Source organism: Oratosquilla oratoria, chromosome 3 (genome assembly GCF_046742065.1).
Source record: "Oratosquilla oratoria isolate Oo_2021 chromosome 3, ASM4674206v1, whole genome shotgun sequence".
In the NCBI taxonomy this organism is placed as follows: Eukaryota; Metazoa; Arthropoda; class Malacostraca; order Stomatopoda; family Squillidae; genus Oratosquilla; species Oratosquilla oratoria.
Window position 1 is genome coordinate 15,804,857 of NC_134779.1, and position 21,266 is coordinate 15,826,122.

Below are 21,266 nucleotides of genomic sequence, written 5' to 3' on the forward strand. Positions count from 1 at the left end.
CACTTATAAGGGGGAAAGGTCCTTTGGTATAACATTATCTGACCTAAATTGAATTATGCTACAGCTGTTTAAAAAAAAAAGAGCAAGAGAGGAGAGAGAGAATGAGAGAGAGAGAATGAGAGAGAGAGAGAGAGAGAGAGAGAGAGAGAGAGAGAGAGAGAGAGAGAGAGAGAGAGTGGGAGAGAGAGAGAGAGTGGGAGAGAGAGAGAGAGAGAGTGGGAGAGAGAGAGAGAGAGAGAGAGAGTGGGAGAGAGAGAGAGAGAGAGAGAGAGAGAGAGAGGGAGAGAGAGAGAGAGTGGGAGAGAGAGAGAGAGAGAGAGAGAGTGGGAGAGAGAGAGAGAGAGAGAGAGAGAGAGAGAGAGAGAGAGAGAGAGAGAGAGAGAGAGAGAGAGAGAGAGAGAGAGAGAGAGAGAGAGAGAGAGGAGGAGAGAGAGAGAGAGAGAGAGAGAGAGAGAGAGAGAGAGAGAGAGAGAGAGAGAAGGAGAGAGAGAGAGAGAGAGAGAGAGAGAGAGAGAGAGAGAGAGAGAGAGAGAGAGAGAGAGAGAGAATTCCAACTCTACAAGGCCTGGCATATGGACAAACAATGGAACAATGGAGACAATAATTATGATTCTAGAGGAAGATAGGATGGTAAAGTGCTAACAATTATTAACACAATTACACTGTATATGTGTACAAGGGGCTGGGGATTTTTAAACAAAGATAAATACATTTAGTAATACAAGTGGGTATGGATGTAAGTCACAAGAGAAATCTACTAAAATGGAAGTAAAAGTAGTCAGCTTTCCAAATATAATTCATTTCATCATAAGGTATACCTAAACTGCCAACACAAGAATCAGCAAATATATCATATCATACAACACTACAAGAATACAATCTGTTCCCTAAAGTTCCTTTAGCCAGGTACTGTCAACCATGTTACCAACAGATTCTTCATGAATCATTCCATTTTTAAAATGAAAACTGGTTGTTTTTCCATGATATAAGATTTATACAATTATATATCAGAAATACAATCTGACAAGGTGAATACTATATGAACTATGGAGGTATTATTGATTATTTTGTTTTCTAATTAATGATGACAATAATCATTGCCTCAAGTTTCACTGGCTGGAAACCCATATCCCCAGAATGGACCATGAGCCTTCCTATAGATCTCTCTAGGAAAAAAGTTTGGTGTGCCCTTTATAACTTTTTGTCTATCACTGGCTTATAGCAGCAAGAGGAGTAGAAGTCAGTCAGTCACTAGCTGTCAGCTCTTCGTAAGTGAAATGTTGGAGGAAATATAGTCAAAGTTAATGAAGATACCTTGGGCTTGTGCTTGGTCCAGAGATTAAGTGTGAGCTCCTTGGGGCTCCACCTTCTGATGGAGGTCAGGGTGTTGGGTTGTGAAGATCGATAACAAAGAAACAATTCTCTCTGACATTTGACTTACAGGATCACCAATTGCAGGTACCTGCTACTGGTACCTATTTTAAGTACAGATCCTAAAAAAGGTTATTACACTTAATCTATAGATTTAAGCTATTGTACTTTGGTTTGGATATGGTAATGCTTTTTTTTTTCAATTTGAATTGGTGATTTGGTGTACTGACTAGACAATCTGTATTCAATGCTAATACTGTGTTGCAGTAGATTTACCATGTAAATGCTGGGTAAAACCAATGGATAAAATGACCTGCAACCTAAATTTACAAATTACTTCCAGGAAAAAAGCAAACACAACCTATGCATCAATTATGTGGCATGGTGAATTAAAACACCTGACCAATAACACGACTTAACTGTCATGTGGCACCAATAAAACCCTGAAAATGAACAAGACTAAATGCCTATATGACTGCAACAAATCTTAAGTAAACAACACTTCAACACATGTAAAAATCTTTCAAACAAAAAATCACTGAAGCCACTTACAAATCTGTCAATCTAAATTCAAAATATTAAGTAATAATGAATTAATGAAAGCATCAGAACATGTCTTGCAAATGGTAATGTAAAACAGTGACAAGTTCAATAAATTCTTAAACATAATGATTGCACTTTTTATCAAATGGAATAAGGATCTCAGCCATACTATATTGCAAAATCAGGCCAGACAATGCAAGCTCCTGTGAAGAGGGTTCAAAAACTGACCATCATCTGAAAATTCTGCACTCTTCCTTTTTTCAAAACAGAAGAAATTGAAAAAGACTGGTTGGTTCTGACCAGTGATTTTGGTTATTAAACTGTTTGAGACAAACAGCTGACTCTTAACATAAATTTCATGTTAAAAGCCTACAGTACACTTCCTGAGGAACTTGGAACCATAACATAATCTCATCCTTTCTACTGGTGATGAGTATGAAGCTTTTCAAGAAAAGAATGCTACTCTGAGGTACTAGTTCCTTTCTATTCTTTTCATACTTGACTGTACCTGATGGAGGCTAGGCTCTTGTGAAAATGCTTGAAAGAACTAACATTTTTTATCAGGAGCACCAGACATTCCCAGCAGTGAAGCAGCTGGATCAGCTAACGGATCTATGTCCTGAAAAACTCTATACCAATCAAGTTTATTTACTTCTTTCTTGATATCCTGCTGAGTTGAGGGTTTGGGTTTTGTGCCCATTGAGGCACCAGCAGCATTGGTGGCACCTGCAGTTGGGGAAGGCTGATTTGCTGTTTGTGCAAGCAAGGGTGCAGCATTACCTCCAAGAGGAACATCCCAACCCGTCAACCCTAAATCCAGAAGCTGTGAAGGAAGAAACATGTTTTTGGTTTGGCCACTTGAAGGCTGTTGTTGGTCACTCTGTTCAAAAGCTCCAAAAATGGCAGAGGAAGCTGAAATGGATTCTTGTGTGCCAACTGATTCACCAAAGTCTGTGTGCGATCCAACACCAAACACAGGAAGGGGTTCACGCATGGGGCTGTTAAAGAGTTCCTGAAGCATTTGCTGGGTGTCTTTTTGAGAGTCAGGTACCTCTGGATTGCTGGTCAGTAAATCTACCATCTCCTGCATCTTGTCAGTGGAACAAACTGTCTGATCCAAAGTGATGAGCGTATCTATACCTCTCCCATTGGCATCTTCAAATAAATTCATAAGGCTGTCAGACTTCTTAGGATCAAGCTCTTGTTGTTGCTGCTGCTGTGTTTGTTGCTGTTCGTGCTGCTGCTGATTTACTCTATTTGCTGACTGATCTCTAGACACTTTCTTTGCACAGGGATTATCATGGTATTCAGCATTGAAGAAAGTATTTTCATCTTTATCTTCTACATCTAAGTCTTCCTCTTTTAATTCTTCCTTGGCTTCCTCTGCTGGTAATGGTTCAGCAAGTTCTTTAATGACTTGAAACTCATATGGCTGGTACCCCTTAAAGTTTAATACTACATTATTAAGGGTCTTTGAAGTTTTCTCAGCAAAGGTGATTAGGTTATTCTGGTAAACAATAAGAGCATGTGAAAACATATTACACCTTGAGGCAGCCAAAAGATCAATCTTTTGTAAGCTTTTAAGTTTCATTTGGTCAAAACTAGCTTTTTTATTTTTAACAGTGCTCTGAACTTCCCTGAATCGCTCAAGCTGATGATACTGGTCGGGGTTGAAGTCCTGAGACACATTCTTCATCCACATAAGGGCACCTCGGTATTCTGTTCTTATCTTCTCCATCTCTGTAACTGTCCTAGATGTGTCTTCTACTGCTCGGGTATGGAAAGTGTCCACCTCCTGACAAAAATGGATATGATAGACTCAGTTTAACATCATAAACTCTCTGAAAGGGTTAGGAAGGTGCCTCTTTGTGGAGGACATTTTCAACCAGGGAATGAAATACAGTAATTATAGATCTGTCCTTCACAAAATCATAATTTTTCTTTACTTTCAAAGAGAGAAAAGCATGTGTACATATGTATACATACATACATACATTCATACATATACCAAGGGCTTTCCTGCTCTGTAGACATTAAATGCACATCTAAAGCGACCTTCACCCAATCCATCCACCCTATCCTTGGTCTTCTTCTCAAGCTCTCTCTCTCTCTACTTCAGTTTTCCACACTCTGTTAGTCTTTCCTCACTCATTCTTTCTAAATGCCCATAGTCCCCTCAGCACTGATTTACCCTGTGTGACAGATTCCTTTCCACTCCTTTTTCTCACTTTACCCATTCTTGTAACTTCCATATTTTTCATTCTATTCTTATAAAACCCTTCATATTTCCCAAATATTTCATCTCAAAAACACTCACACTCTTCCTCTCTGCCTCTATAATATTTCAAGTCTATTCTATACACTGTTATGGGTATAATCACTGCTTCATATAACCTTATCATCCCCTAATACCTCCTTCTAATAACAATCTTCACTCCAACCATATATTTACTTTTTCTTTTAATCTATGATACACCTCCACATCCACTCCTCTATTCACCATCATATGCAATCTCAAGCCCCTCACTTTTCACACTCACAGTCAACAAGTTGCTACAATTTTTCCTCATACATCTGATCAATAATTTTGCCATCCCTCACTCATAACTTTCCTCTCTTGCCCTAATATACCCTAGACCAGAGTATACTATAGTGGTATGTTCCACACACAAAATGAATGATATAAAAATGATCAAGAGAATACACAAAGTATCAAACAAAATGAAGGGACGAAGAGCAGGGATCGCCAATTAAATGAAGCTGCCTTGTTGTGGATGTGCTGTGTCTTGCTACATTACTTCTGACCCAGGACGGTGGGCAAGATGCAGGGAGAACTTGTCATCCATGAGGAGACAAGAAAAGAGGTAGGGAAGGGTGGTGACTGGAAGTGGAATATGTGGAGACGAAATGAGTGGGAGTGGATTTATGCCTTTGACTTTGGCTCCCCATCTGGGGTATTGGCTGCATGTTATTGTTGGCTTAAAAGCTGCTCAGTAGCATGCAGCTGATACTTTAGGGCCTATATGGGGTGCCCCTATGGACCACAGCTGCACATCATTTTGTCTGTGGTAGAGGAAATCTATTCATGGAGAAATGATGATACTTTATTATACTGCAACTGTCCCTCCGTGCTGTCCCCCACTCTTATTACTGTCCTGTATCACTTCTCTGAATATTCATTTTCTTATTTCACAAAACCCTATGGGGGGGAGAAGAATACTGCTACCAAGTCTTCCCACTTGAGTCATAAAAGGCAACAAAAACAGGACAGGAATAAGACTACGCATTCTTCTCCCTGTAGCCCCAAAGGGGACATTCCCCCCAAAAAAAAGCAAAGGCATAAGAGTAAGGGAAGAGATAGGTACTATGTTTGAGAGAAGAAAGATGGATGTGTTGACATTAGGTGAAACTAAGTTGGTGAGGTTATTTAATGTTTGTTGGAGAGAGGGTAGAGTGCCGGAGGACTGGAGGAGTGCCTGTATAGTTCCTCTTTACAAGGGAAAAGGGGACAAGTGTGAATGTAGTAGTTTCAGAGGGATTAGCTTGTTGAGTGTAGTTGGGAAGGCTTATGGGAGGATCTTGGTTGAGAGGATTAGGAGAGGAGCAGAAGGAGTAATTGGTGAGGAACAGTGTGGATTTAGGACAGGTAGAGGTTGTGTAGATCAGATCTTTGTGGTAAGACAGATATGTGAGAAAGCTATAGGAAAGGGGAAGGATGTTTTTTGGGCTTTTATGGATCTGGAAAAGGCTTATGATAGGGTAGACAGGAAGGCACTGTGGGAGGTTATGCAGATATACGGGATAGGAGGAAAGCTTCTCGGAGCTGTCAAGAGTTTTTATGAGAATAGTAGAGCTTGTGTCACGATTGGGAATGGAGAGAGTGAGTGGTTCGAGGTAAAGGTGGGACTTCGTCAAGGATGCGTTATGTCGCCCTGGCTGTTCAACTTATACATGGATGGGGTGGTGCGAGAGGTAAATGCAAGGGTAGTGGGTCAGGGATTGGAGATGGTTAAAGAAAATGGAGAAAAGTGGGAGGTGAGCCAGCTGTTGTTTGCAGACGACACTGCACTTGTGGCAGGATCGGAGGAGGGATTGAGGAAGTTGGTGGCAGAGTTTGGGAGAGTATGTGATAGAAGAAAGCTAAAGATAAATGTGGGTAAAAGTAAGGTGATGAGATGTACAAGGGGTGAAAGTGGCAGTAGACTGGAAGTGAGCATTAAGGGAGAGCGACTGGAGGAAGTGGATAGTTTTAGATACTTGGTGCAAATGTGGCAGGGAAAGGTGGAGTGAAAGTGGAGGTAGAATGTAGATTGAGAGAAGCGAGTAAATGCCTTGGTGGATTAAAGAGTGTAATGAGGAATAGACATTTGGGAATGGATGCTAAGAGGAGACTGTATGAAGGAGTGATTGTGCCAACAGCACTGTATGGGGCAGAAACATGGAACATAAGAGAAGAAGAGAGAAGGAGTTTGAATGTGTTTGAGATAAGGTGTCTGAGAAGTATGATGGGGGTTACTAGGCATAGAGTGAGAAATGAGGAGGTGAGGAGGAGAACGGGGGTGGAAAAGGAGCTGGGAGATAGGGTTGATGAAAGAGTATTAGGATGGTTTGGACACATGGAAAGAATGAGTGAAGAAAGACTAGTAAAAGAGGTGTGGAAGGCAGATGTGGAGGGAGTGAACATGAGGGGACGTCCTAGGATGAGATGGATGGATGGGGTAAAGGGGGCTTTGGGGAAGAGGGGAATGTCTGTTGAGGAAGGACGGAAGAGGACAGAAGACAGGGCTGAATGGAGAATGGTTGTATATGGATGATGTTGTGATAGCATGAGGTGGAATGGGCGGGTGGATGGGGGGTGAGGTAGTATGTGTGAGAAAAATTTGACGCAGCCCGAAGGGATTTCTCCCCATCCTCTCATTTTATGCAATGGGGGGACGGAGAGGGGGGGGTCGCCAATTTAATGAAGCGGCCTTGCTGTGGATGTGCTGTGTCTTGCGACACTACTTCTGACCCAGGGCAGTGGACAAGATGCACGGATGACCCGTCATTCAGGAGGTGCTAAGATAAGAGGGAGGGTGGAGGGGTGTGGAGTGTATTCAGGGATGGAATGGGTGGGAATGATTTTTTGCCTTTTTCTTTTTGGCTACCCCCTTGTAAGGGGGGAAAAGCCTTGGTATATGTATGTATGTATGTAAGTTGAAAGAGAAGGGTGATTTTGAATTTAGGAGTGTAGTTGGGTCTCAGGAGTGAGGAGAGGACAAAGGGTGGCTATACTAGTAAGTGAAGAGATAGGTAAACGTGTGGTGGAGTGGAAGGAGGTTTCCTCAAGGTTAATGTGGATAAAGGTGAAACTGAGAAGGGAGATGTGGGTCTTTGTAAGTGCATATGGGCATGGTAGTGAGAAGCATGTAGAGGAAAGGGAAGTTTTTAGGATAGATTTAAATGAGTGCATAGAGGGTTTAGGGAAAAATATCAGTGTAGTGGTATTGGGAGACCTTAATGCTAGAGTAGGAAATTAACCAATAGACAGAGTGGTTAGGAAGTGTGGAGTTCCAGGAAAAAATCGTAGTGGAGAGTTGATGGTAATGTGTCTAGAAAGCTGATGATAGCAAATAGTGTTTAGGAAGAAAGTCAAGTACAAGTTCACATGGGAGAGGGTGGTGGATGGGTGGTAGATGGGCATTAATGGAAACCAGGAAAATAGTAGGAAGATTTACTTTGTCCACATTAGGAAAATGCTGTTTCTGTATGGTCATCGAATCTCATTAAAGACATTGATAAATTAGAAAAAGTACAACAGCAAGCCACAAAACTGATTTCAAATATAAAAGATAAATCATACAAAAATCAACTAAAAAATATGAATCTGTTTTCCCTAAAAAAGTGTAGACTCAGAGGTGACTTGATACAGGTCTTTAAGATTCTAAAGGGAATTGACAACATCAAATATGACAAAATTTTCACATTGAATGATAATCAGACAAGAAATAATGGTCTCAAACTGTAAGGAAATAAATTTAATTTGGAAGTGGGTAGAAACAACTTTGCCAACCATGTAGTGAATGAATGGAATAAACTTCCTGCAGAGGCAGTGCAATGTAGTTCAATTTGAAGCTTTAAGATTTGTTTAGATAAACACCTAAGCAAGATGCTGTAATGCCTGCCACTTATTTTGTATTGTTTATTTGTTATATTTGTCTGTTTGTTTACTATTATTTGCTTGATTTTAATTCTTTATTATCTATCTGTCAATTTAGTATTATTTACTATTTACCTGTTTGTTTATTATTTAATTACACCTATGCATTTATTTATTTATTATTATTTATATTGTAATAAAGAAAAAAATTATCATTATTATGTTTTTTTTTGCATCTGACCTATTTATGGACCAAAAGGTCTCCTGTCAGCATGGTCCTCCTTTGTAATCCTTTGTTAAGGATGTACATGTTCTAAGGGGAGAGAGTAGATGGATATTAGATGAATTTTTGGAGGGAAAGTTGAGAGTGGAGGATAGATGGAAAAAAGAGGAAAAGGACACAAGGTAGGGAGGTGCTTAAAGTAAACTGCTTAAATGAGAAAGAAAAGGAGTAGTACAAGAAGCTAATAGAGGAATGGGAGGGAGTGAAGGATGGAGCAGAACTAGAAGTGGAGGAGGAATGGGGATGGTTCAAAGAGGGAGTTACAAGGTGTGCAAAAATGGTGTGTGGAACAAGGAGGACAGGAGGAAATAGAAGGAAGGGTAGTGAGTGGTGGGATGAGGAAGCAAAGAAGGTAGTAGAAGAGAAGATGCAAGTATTCACAGATTGGTTATAAAATAGGATGAGAGAATCATTTGAGAGGTACAAAGAAAAGAGAAGTAAAGCATAAGATAAAGGAGGCAAAGAGGAGAGCAGATGTGAAATGAGGTAAGAGTATGATAGAAAAAAATTAAAGTAATAAAATGATGTTTTGTAAAGAAATTAAGATAGGAAGAGGAGGTAAATCAAGTACAGAAGAAAAGGTAAAAGGTGCAGATGGAGAGATGATAATGGAAGAGACGGCAGTAAGAGGAAGATGGTTCAGGATATTTTAGGGACTTGTTAAATGTGAAGGAGGATAGGGAGGGTAAGGTAGTTGCAGTGGGAAGCGCTAAGAAAATGACAGTGATGAGTGAGGAAAATAGAGGAGAAATAAAGAAATATGAGGTGAAGGCAGTTGTTAAGATGATGAAAGCAGGTAAGGCATCTGGGTTGGATGGATGTTATACAGAATGTCTAAAAAAAGGGAGGTACAGTGATGGTGGACTGGCTGGGGAGGTTATTTAATGTTTGTTTAAAAGAGGGTAGAGTGCCAGAGGACTGGAGGAGTGCCTGTATAGTTCCACTGTACAAAGGAATGGGGGACAAGTGTGAGTGTAGTAATTTCAGAGGAATCATTTTAAGTGTAGTTGGGAAGGCTTATGGGAGGGTTTTGATTGAGAGGATTAGGAAAGAAACAGAGGGAGTAATTGGTGAGAAACAGGGTGGGTTTAGGACAGGTAGGGATTGTGCGGATCAGATTTTTGTGGTAAGGCAGATACGTGAGAAAGCTTTAGGAAAAGGTATGGATGTTTTTTGGGTCTTTATGGGTTTGGAAAAGGCTTATGACAGAGTAGACAGGAGGGCACCGTGGGAGGTATTGTAGATATATGGGATAGGAAGAAAGCTGTTAAGAGCAGTCAAGAGTTTTTACAAGAGTAGTAGAGCTTGTGTTAGAATCAGAAATGGAGAGAGTGAGTGGTTTGAGGTAAAGATGGGACTTCACCAGGGATGTGTTATGTTGCCTTGGCTGTTCAATTCATATGTGGATGGGGTGGTGTGAGACGTAAACACAAGGTTAATGGGTCAGGGATTGGAGATAGTTAAAGAAAATGGAGAAAGGTGGGAGATAAGCTAGTTATTATTTGCTGACGACACTGCGCTTGTGACAGGATCAGAGGAGGGATTGAGGAAATTGGTGATGGAGTTTGGGAAGGTGTCTGAAAGAAGGAAGTTGAAGATAAATGTGGGTAAAAGTAAGGTGATAAGATGTATAAGGGGAGAAAGTGGCAGTAGACTGGAAGTGAGCATTAAGGGAGAGACTGGAGGAAGTGGGTAGTTTTAGATACTTGGGCACAAATGTGGCAGGAAAGGGAGGTGTGGAGATGGAGGTAGAATGTAGATTGAGAGAAGCAAGTAAATGCCTTGGGGGATTAAAAAGTGTAATGATATTTGGGAATGGATGCTAAGAGATTGTACAAAGGAGTGATTGTACTGAAAGTATTGTATGGGGCAGAAACATGGAACATAAGAGAGGAAGAGAGGTGGAGTTTGAATGTGTTTGAGATGAGGTGTCTTGGAAGTACAATAGGGGTTACTATAGATAGAGTGAGAAACGAGGAGGTGAGGAGAACAGGGGTGGAAAGGGAGTTGGGAGATAGGGTTGATGAAAGAGTATTGGGATGGTTTGGACACATGGAAAGAATGAGTGAGGAAAGATTGATAAAAGGTGTGGAAGGCACAGGTGGAAGGAGTGAACATGAGGGGGTGACCAAGGATGAGATGGATGGATGGGGTAAAATGGGCACTGGGAAAGAGGGGAATGTCTGTTGAGGAAGGAAGGGAGAATGGTTGTGTATGGATGATGCTGTGATACAAGAAAGGGAGTGGGTGGGGGATGGGGAGTGATGAGTATGTGTGAAAAATAATTTGATGCAGCCCAAAGGGATTTCTCCATGTCTTTTCTTTTTCTGCATGAGGAGACAGAGAGGGGGGTCACCAATTAAATGAAGTGGCCTTGCTGTGGATGTGCTGTGTCTTGTGACACTGCTTCTGACCCAAGGCAGTGGGCAAGATGCAGGGATGACCCGTCATCCAGGAGGAGCCAAGATAAGAGGGAGGAAGGAGGGTAAATGGGAGTGGAGTATGTGGGGATGGAATGGGTGGGCATGGATTATATGCCTTTGTTTTCTGGCTACCTCCCTTGCAAGGGGAAAAAGCCTTTGGTATATGTATGTATGGTTTTGGCTACCTACCTTGTAAGGGGGGAAAAGCCATTGGTATATATATATTTATGCATATATCAACCAAAATTATTGTAAATGAATTGTAAAAGGAGAGATGAGAAGCAAGCATTTCACTGCATATTACAAAACACAACCAAGTGGGGGTGAAGCAAAGGGTTTGAGAGTCTCCCTTTTCATATTTTTCTTCTGGATTGAGTAAAAAAAAAGGGTTCTGGGAGGCTGATTCCAACCACAATCTTAACAACTGGATCTCTGAATGCATATGGTTCTGGATCATGTAAGATTACTAGTATGCTTCTGTGAGGATAGATCAATGGGTTAGTACTGGGTAAAACAAAATTAAAAAGGAAATGTGAGGTTGAGTTTGACAGAGTGGGTGGTCAGATGTCTAGAGTAGGGAGAGGGTGAAGAAGAGGAGTGGTTGTTAGTGAGTGATGAGATGCATGAGAGAATAGCTGAAAAGAAATGCCACCATGGGTTATGTTATAAAAATGAGAATAGTATGTGTCATGTGTGTCATTTTGAGTGCACATGGTTTTGGTAGTGAAAGGAGATATGAGTTTTGGAATGAATGTGAAGGTTGTAATAAATCAAAAAACTTTCTCTGTTGACCTACCTGATACAGGCGTACAAGTGGGTTTCTAAGAGATACACGTTGCTGAGCAGTGTAACTTAGACTCTTACCAACAGCTACCATCATCTTCCCTGCTCTTGACCTCTCCTGCTTCCCATGCTCCTTCAGGAGCCGACCTAATGCATTTTCTTCTTGTGCCATTATGCATATCTTATTCTGATATTCTGCCAACAAGTTCTATAATAAAAAATGAAAATCCATGTGAGCAACTTTCTGTATATATATCTACACACGAATATATGGGCAAACAATGGTTAACCTATAAAGTGGGCATTATACAATCAATATTATTGTGGAATATTCTGTATTGTATTATTACTGTCTATCACCTGTATTGTACATTATTCATGGTGTAGGATGGTATTGAAGAATGACACAGTATATTAACAACATAGTGTGACACAATATATATTGTGTCATACTTCAATACCATCTACACTGTCAATAATATTGTTCAATAAGGAATATTGTGCAATAATACTGATCACATAGGGCCCGCTTAACCCCTAGAATACCATGATGCTGACATTGGCATCATGAGGCACATGTGGGTATATGAGGATGCCAACATCAGTGTCAGCATCCTGATTACAGTATATTCATTTTGTAGTTGTAGCTGAGTGATCCCCATATTATGTGAACAAGATTGATTGCATTTTCTGTGGTGACAGAGAATGAGTACTACAGCTGTAACTTTATATTTCATAATGCACATATTGTGATGCATCACCAAATCATCATACTTCAGGCAGCTGATGCTGCACACAAGAATTCAATTAGTATTGAAGAGGTTAAGACAGACATCAGGGTATCGTCTCCCTGCCATCGTCATCAAAATGTATGAAAACCCTAACCTCCATCCAGAGCCGCAACCCCAATGGGCTCAGATCTAGTTTCCAGGCCATGCCCAATATCTCCATCAATTTCAATTACGCTTCCTCCATTTTTGTGGTTTGCCGGGTGACAGATAATTCATGACCGACACTCCCAGATCTTTTCTTCTTTCAATTTCATAATTGTTTCACCTCCCAATGAATAATTTATTAATCTATATACTTTTGCCAATTTCCAACACTTTGCATTTGTTGCTGATGAAGTTGATTTTCCACACTTGAATCTAGCTACATATTCTAGCTTAATCTTTTTAAAATACTTTGTAGTTTTTTATTATCCTTGTGATATTTGCAATGTCAACAAACATGTTAGTGTAGCTTGTCACTCTTTTCATCATTGTATTTGTGTACATCAAGAACATTACAGGTGGCAGTACTGAATCATGTAGGACTCCACAAGACACTTCCCTCCATTCTGACATCTTATCCTACTTTCCTCATGTATTTGGCTTCCAAGAAATCCTTCATCCATTCCAAGAGGTTTCCTTTCAGTTCTCTAATATGACCCAATTTCCAAATTAATCAACTGTAGAGTATCAAAGGCTTTCTCCAGATCTACAGAGACAGTCCACCCAGCCCTCTTTTGTAACACATCAACTGCTCAAGTAAAAAAAGTAGAGAAAATATTCTCACCTGAAGATTTTTGGTACTGCTCTCAATGGCCTTGAAAAGCTCAATTTTGGCATCAAGTTCAGCATCAGAAGCAACAACATGTTTGTCTTCTTTCTTGCCAAGTTTGCGGATTACCGCACTCTTGGTGATCCAGTACTGCTTTTGTACCTGTGAAATAAATTATGTCATTGGTGCACCCTAAAACCATCTACACACCTCCTCTTCTACATCTGAAATACGTGACCGGACGTTTCGTCGCCGGACAATTCGTCGCCAGACAATTCGTCGACAGACATTTCGTCGAACAGACATTTCGTCGAACAGACATTTCGTCGCCGGACGATTCGTCGAATGGATGTTTCGTCGAACAGCCTTTTCGTCGAAAGAGTGTTAAACAGGCAACCAGGTATTTATGTAAATATTTGATAATAAATTATACTATTTGCCTAAAATACTTTAATATATATATAATGACTATATTCCCACATATTGAAGGACATTTTTCAACATTCTCAAAAAGATATTTATTAATTAGACATTCTACATCTATTCTTGAGGTAATTATTTCAAGATATGAATGATAATAAGGTGATAAATGATGATATCAGTACAATTTGATATATTTAAAGCAACTGGATATCAGCTAATATTGTTCGTCGGAAGATCAAAGTAAGGCAAACTTATTTATCATTCTTTAATCTAAATACACAATACATACTAGAAATATTCCCACATCTGGAAGGACATTTTTCAACATTCTCAAAATGATATTTATTAATTAGACATTCTACATCTATTCTTGAGGTAATTATTTCAAGATATGAATGATAATAAGGCCATGGAGTTCACTGTTACTAAACGTGGTGGAAGGAAACTACTGTACAATGGGTATGCTTATACAGTTGACAAAATGAGGGATAGCATTACCTATTGGAAATGCGAAGAAAGAGGGAGATGTGGAGGGCGACTTAAGACAGTGAATGATATACTACAAGGTACTCCACTGCCACATTCTCACCGACCAGATGCCAGTAGAACTGTGGTACTCAAGACAGTAGAGAAGATGAAGGAACGAGCCTATAATACTGAAGAAATTACGAGTACTATAATTCAGAACTGCATATCTGATTTTCCCTTGGAAGCCACTGGATCTCTTCCCAAAAAAAGAAAGTCTTGGCAGAATGATTAGAAGACAAAGAAAATTCACAGATGGGAACAAAATAACTTAGGGTTTCGTTAAGAGGGGAGAGATTTGTTTTAGTCGAAGAGGAAGATATCGTTTTAATGGCAACTGACACTAATCTCGATTTATTAGCAAAAAGTATGCACTGGAGGATGTCATAGGCGTATTTAATGAATTAATGGCTTCATTAGATGAGGAAACAGATGAAGTCCTAGGAGAATTTCTCGTCTACTTTGAGACTACTTGGTTAGGTGCTGTACAAAGAGGAAGGCGACGCTGCCCAAGTTTTGATATCTCCTTATGGAATGTAAGAGAAAAGACCTTGCTAGGAATACCACGCACAAATAATTCTGTTGAAGGTTGGCACCGCGCATTTCAACAAAGAATGTCAGTCGTCCATCCAAATTTATCTCGCCTTATGACCAAACTCAAAAAAGAGCAAAATGATTGGGAACTAACAATACAACAGGCTTCATGTGGTATTATGCCTAGAAACACTAAAAAGAAATACGCAATTGTTAATGAACGGTTGAAAAAACTCACGGATGACTATGCAAACAGAGATACACTAGAATACCTACAAGCCATTGCACATAATTTGTAAGTTTATATCTATTTTCATAAAATGTATTTTATATTTCAGTAGAACCAGTGCTAATACCTCAAATAAAAATGTTTAATAAATTTTCTATTGCGTTTTATTTTGATATGTTAAAGTTCCTTTTAAAAAATTCTGAAGTAAAAGCTCTCTCTCTATATATATATCATATATATAGAGATATTATATTATATATATATATATATATATATATATATATATATATATATATATATATATATATAGATAGATAGAAATTGCCTTTATGCAACAAAACAATCGTTCGCGACGAAACGACCGTTCGACAAAAAGGGTGTTCGACTAAATGTCCATTCGACGAATCGTCTGTTCGACGAAGTGTCCGTCGACGAAGTGTCCGTCGACGAATTGTCCGAGCACCCTGAAATACACATACTCTAACTCCTCTGGCTGATGGTACATAGCGCACACTGGTATAACCGTATAAAACACCCCATTTTAGCAAGAAATTCAAAGGAATCAATCAATCTCTTGCCCTTGGTCTCTCTTTTAGAAGACCCACAGCCTCCAGAAAACCAGCAACAGCCTCTGGTTGGTACCATGAATAACTTTCAGAAGAGATATATTGTGCTGCTGTCTAGATACTGTTAGTGTGGGGCACAGTAGTATGAGATGTTCTGTGTCGCCTGTGTGGTGGTTGCCTGGGGCACTGTGAATCTGTGGTCATGCCTATTCTGTGTTGGTATTGTCTTAATGATGGAAAAATGAATATACATACTAAGGAAAACTAATATACATAATTAAGCATAGTGTATCATATATAATCTGCAGCTAGGTTCCCAAGGAGTCCATGAAGTGCAACATAACTCTCATGTTTGTCAATAGTTTATGCATCTTCCCAAAAATCTATTTAATGTGCTTATTGAGTGACAAATTGCCCATAACCAATACTCCTAGTTCTCAGCTGCCTTCTGAACTAGTACAATGTTCTTTCAATTTCTTAGTGAAGGTTTGTAATTTAGAAAAAAACTTAGAGAAGTATAGGAACCAAACCTTTCCAAATGCAGAGTTGTTGCTGCTGCGTTCAACCCATCGGTCATAACTGCTACCCGAGTAACTCTGAAGATGTGTCATTGTTATGACAATCAGCCAAAACCTAGAAGAATAGCCTGAAGATCTACTGTTTCTCTTACTGCTACAACTTCTATGTATCAGTGGCAGTCCATTCTGTTGATCAAAGAGAAAAAATTAATGAGTGGAAGGATGGTAAACACCAAAAATCATTGGAGTTTTACTGGTAACATTTCATTCTACAAGGACTTACTCAGAGTGAAAAAAGTTAGTTTCAATCTTTTGCAGAAATGATTGGAAAGGTACAAATCTACAGAAAATACATTAGTTTTCTTTTTAATTTGTACAAATTCAATGTTTGTTTCTATTGAAAATTACTTACTTTATTGAAAAAAAAAAAAAAAATTGTCTGAACTGCAGGACAAAAATCTAAGAAAAACTTATTGATATCTACAGCTCTTGTTAAAATTTACAAATAATATCTTAATCTTAGTAAATTAAGATAATATTGCCCTCATTTCTGATGTTTAATCAATGATTTTTGCCTTTTCACCAAAAGCTTGAACTAAAGTTTATCGGCACATCAAAATATGTCAGATGACAGTCATTTTTCAGAGAATTTCGCTGCAATTACCATAAACCAAAATGACACCATAAAGTACAGTCTGGCTGTTTCTGATCAGATTGAAATGTCATGGGCTTTTCAGGTGGAAAAGATAATGGCCAGGTGTTAGCATTATCTAGTACTTCATTATGTCAATAAACAAACCTATGGTTAGGTTACATTAGGATAGGATATATGTTATTAAGTATGGCTGGTATCTCCAAAATTTGAGCTCTGGCAACATTTGAGCTGTGGATGTGCTGTCTTGTTGCATTGCTTCTGACTTGAGCAGTGAGCAGGAGACAGGGATGAACCTTTATCCATGAGGAGCCAAGACGAAAGGGAAATAAGGGTGGTGGATGGGTGGAAGTGGAATGGGTGGGAGTAGGTACGTGCTTTTGACTTGGCTACCTCCCTTATAAGGGGGAAGGGAGCCACTGTGATACAGATAGACAGAAATAGATTGAGTTCTGGCAAAAACTGCCAGAATCCACCATACCAATATTGATGTTGATTGAACATGGCATATTGTTTACATAGCAATAACATCACCATAATTTACTTAATTATCATCCACCCAAACAAAAGTAAATGTGAAAAAAAGTCTCATCAAGATGACAGTATTACCCTAGTCTTTGATCACCATACAGCAAAAATAGTGAAGTACAGTAGAACACTCGTTTCTCAAACATCTCAAAGTCAAGCAAAAATTTTGCTCTGGTAGTCGAACAAAATATTGGTTCTTGACCAACCCAAAGGGAGAAAAATGGGTCAAAATTCAAAGTTGAAGGGAAAAATATCAACCTGATAAAGATGCATCCAGTAGACCAGCAAATTTGTTTCAATTCTCCACCACATTAGTTTTGGTAAAGGTTACCTGAACAGATTGTGGTTGAGACCTGAGGTTCTACTGTATTTACAAGGTTTTAAATAATCAGTATTACCCTTACAAATTTTTGCTTTCAAAATAGTTACAAATCATAAAAAAAATAATCACAGTGTCAATTAACAAAACTAGCACTGAGTTTCTTTGTTTTTTGTTTGTTTATTTTTTTGCTCTTAGATCTATTTCTTTCAAGAAAACTGACTCCAATACAAATGTTGGAAACAAATAGTGATACAATAATTCAATTTCTAAAACTATAAATTTTACATGTCCATCATGGAACGATCAAGAAATAAAATATGACCATATGACATCTCTCTGGACCACTCACTCTCACTCCCAAGTCTGCCAATGTATAATTGAAATAAACAGCAAATTAGATTTAGAGATCATATATGCCTAAGTATATGAGCATGCCAATTTTTACATCATTAGTTGAATCCACCCAGGGAAGTGAGGGAGATCACATGAACTTCTCCTAAATTAGGTATATACATTCTAGGTTAGGTTAGATTAATTATCATCTTTAACTTCACAAATAACAAAAATGATGCATGTTTCTATTCATAGAGTTTAAATTCTATGACTCTAAGAATTAAGTAATGCTATTAAAAGTTATTGAAATAATCTCTCTATATACAAAAATCTCTGAAATACATATTAGTGAAATGGTGAGACTTATTATATGGATACACTTAAGGGGTTTTTACACAATCTAACATGTTGGCCAACTTGCTCATCAAACCTCAAACACAACATGTTTGAAGAGTTGTCACATGTTCAGACCAAACAAACAGACAACCTCAGTCAGTGCCAAGAGGAGAAGGGGGCAACATGGCCCTTACTCAAGACGAGGTGATGGCAATTGGGATAGTGATTGCCCTCAACAAAAAGAAAAGGAACCGTTCAAAATGGACAAAGGACTGGTTACTGAAAAGGGACCACATTTCTCATACCAACTTAATGAAGGAGCTGAAATTACACCCAGATGAGTGGCACAATCATGTGCGAATGGATGGATCAACATATTTAGAACTTTTTAATTTGGTCACTCCATTCATTACTTGTAAAGACACCGTTATAAGAAAGCCCATTAGCCCTCATGAATGGCTGAGCGCAACATTGTGTTTTTTAGCAACGGGAAGATCTCTGCAAGACTTGAGATTTTCAGCTCTCATTGCAACTAGCACCTTATCTAGGATTATACCAGAAACTTGTCATGCTATGAAGACAGTTGATTTTTTTCATCACATCATCCTGCTTGCACTGAGGGTCAGGTTCTTTTAGCTTTCCATGCAATTCATCTATACCTTTATTTCTTAAATTCCTATTAAACTATTCTTCTGATTTCACCTTCCACATTGCCATATGCTTACTATATATGTCAATGAAATCCACCATAATTTCCCTTTCCTTGTCCTTAATGGCACACGTATCATTCATTTTGGAAATAATCAGCAAGTTTGTCACTGAAGGAGCTGCTATAGATGTTACCTCCATGAGATCTGAGTATGTATGATGGTTGGAAACTGATGCGTGTTCAGACGTTCATGCATGGACATGAACGAGCAAGCTCCGCCCACAAAAGTCAGACCAGATCAGACATCTGTCCAACATGTTTACCCCTTTCACATGTTCAAACATACTCTCTAACATTGTGTTGTCAAACCTTTTGGCCAACATGTTTGACTGTGTAAAACCCCTTTTATTTATGAATAAAGGACTGGTCTAAAATCTACATATGGTGAAAATAGCAATTATACCCTCAAATATTTATATCCATATTTTACTTAGTTTTATGCATTTAAAACAACATATCTAAATAAAATTCTTTGAATGCCCTTTTGAGTTTTACTACCCAGCAAAATATTAATTCACAAAGTATTGAGAAACTATCCTTATTTGTACACAACTTACTTTCGTTTCAGGTCAGAACTATTGTCTAATAACTTGTAATCACAACCAAATACGTCCTCATATTTATCGTGTCTAATAACATTATTCACACAATTATTGTGTGAATAAAGTTATAGAACGTATTGTGACAATACGTTCTCAGATTTATCGTTGGGAGATGGGGAAAAAGGGGGGTTGGGCAGCTCTTACCCCTTCACAACCACTTTCTAAAATACAAAACTTATTATATTTAACACTGATACGGGGTAAAATTTGTCTAACTGCCAATTAAATCAACAACTGATCTACACGAAGTGAAAAAGGCGAGACTCATAGGGTTTTAAATATCTTTCGCATTAACAGGGTTTTTGTTTACTCTACAATAAATCATCTTAAATATTTATAGTGAAATGTTTTCGCATAGTAAGTTCGAGGATCAAGTTTAACTTACTTCAATGTGAAAAATATATTTTACCTCATTTGAAAACCTAGTCCTAGAGTCCTAGACGTACTTTGACAGTTCTTGTATACGTCGACAGCTGCTGATATATATGGTATACAAAGGTTACGCTATCAACATGAGTTTAAAGTATTAGATTATATATTTGGATAGCTTGATGGCTCAATAGTAGGCTTACATTTCTTATATGCCTTCAAATCTATTGTATTTTTTGTCATCCCTTGCAACTTTCTTTTATCTATTGTATCATAACAATCCTCATTCTCAAGTCGCATTTTTACTTCAAAATCATTTACAGGATTCAAAGTAGCACGTCTTAAAGGACAAGAAATATAGAGAATAGACAAGCACGTTTTTTTATATTAATATAGACATTATTTTAATGAGTAATTCTTAAAAATCCCCATGACCCAAATAAATGTCGCTCGACGCGAAAACTGGCAAATTACTTTCGTGACACATTTAATGTAAATAAAAAACAAAATAGGACCTAGAATACAACCTTGAGGTACCCCCATACTTACACCCATTAATCTCGATTTAACACCGTTAAATAAGACAACTTGATTACGATTAGATAAATATGACTGAAACATCTGAAGTTCAAAGTCTCTTATTCCGTACTCAGCCATTTTCATCAATAGAATATTATGATCAACTGTGTCAAAAGCCTTTTTAATGTCTAGAAAAACTGCGGCACATATTTTTTATTAGATAGTCGAGTTGCAATATATTCATGTAAGAGAACAACAGGCATATATGTTGAGTGGTTTTTACGGAATCCAAATTGATTATCGAAAATGATCCCATGATACTCAAGGTAATCTACCAATTGCTCAAGAATAACGGTTTCAAGTACTTTAGACAATACCGGAAGGATCGAAATCGGAAGAAAATTTGATACGTTTGATGTGGGCCCATCTTTATGGATCGGGTGTACTACAGCAATTCTTGGGACATTAGGAAAGCAACTCTGTTGAAAGCACAAAGAGATTAAATGCATGAGTAAATGAATAATTTTGGGAGCAACAAGTTTAAGGATCTTTGTATTAAATTAAGGCAATCATATCGGGTGTGCAGCTGTGGTAGTGCGAGAACACCCGCTCGCAAAGACGATTCATTGTTTCAGTCATCGTCTCAACCTCGTCTTGACCAAGGCCTGTGACACCAAGGAGGTAAAGCTCGCTCTCCAGACTCTCAGCGAGGTGTATAACTACATCTATTCCTCAAACATGCGCTCGATGAGGTTTACTGAGCTCGTAAAAGACCACACGTCCACGAAGCGGAAGAAGCTGGTCAGCCTCTGCGCTACTAGATGTGTTGAGCGACACGACTCAGTCATTGTGTTTATGGAATTCCTGCCAGTTATTGCCGTCTTTCTGGAGAACGAGAGCAACTCGGACGCGACGGCGGGACTACTACTAATAGCAATCCGAGAGCCGCGCTTTCTGATTGGTCTCGCCGTCGCTGAGTCTGTGCTAGCTCACACTGTGGAGCCGAGCCGAGCCCTG

The 21,266-nt window shown here is 38.7% G+C and overlaps 1 protein-coding gene across 3 annotated transcripts; it reads right to left on the minus strand.

Annotated features, from left to right (window-relative positions):
• Positions 1-504: 504 nt before the first annotated feature.
• On the minus strand, positions 505-19,875 carry ICA69 (islet cell autoantigen 1-like protein). Of its 3 annotated transcripts, none has more exons than XM_076177694.1 (5): positions 19,771-19,875; positions 15,892-16,065; positions 13,100-13,246; positions 11,556-11,750; positions 505-3,709 (listed from the first exon to the last, which is right to left on the minus strand). In XM_076177694.1, exons 2-5 carry the CDS (start codon positions 15,970-15,972, stop codon positions 2,462-2,464), a joined length of 1,671 nt encoding a protein of 556 aa, XP_076033809.1. In that variant the 5' UTR covers positions 15,973-16,065; positions 19,771-19,875; the 3' UTR covers positions 505-2,461. The 3 variants fall into 3 exon arrangements, with proteins under 3 accessions (XP_076033809.1, XP_076033816.1, XP_076033801.1); XM_076177701.1 differs by lacking the exon at positions 19,771-19,875 and adding an exon at positions 19,317-19,432; XM_076177686.1 differs by lacking the exon at positions 19,771-19,875 and adding an exon at positions 18,894-19,013.
• Positions 19,876-21,266: the final 1,391 nt, after the last annotated feature.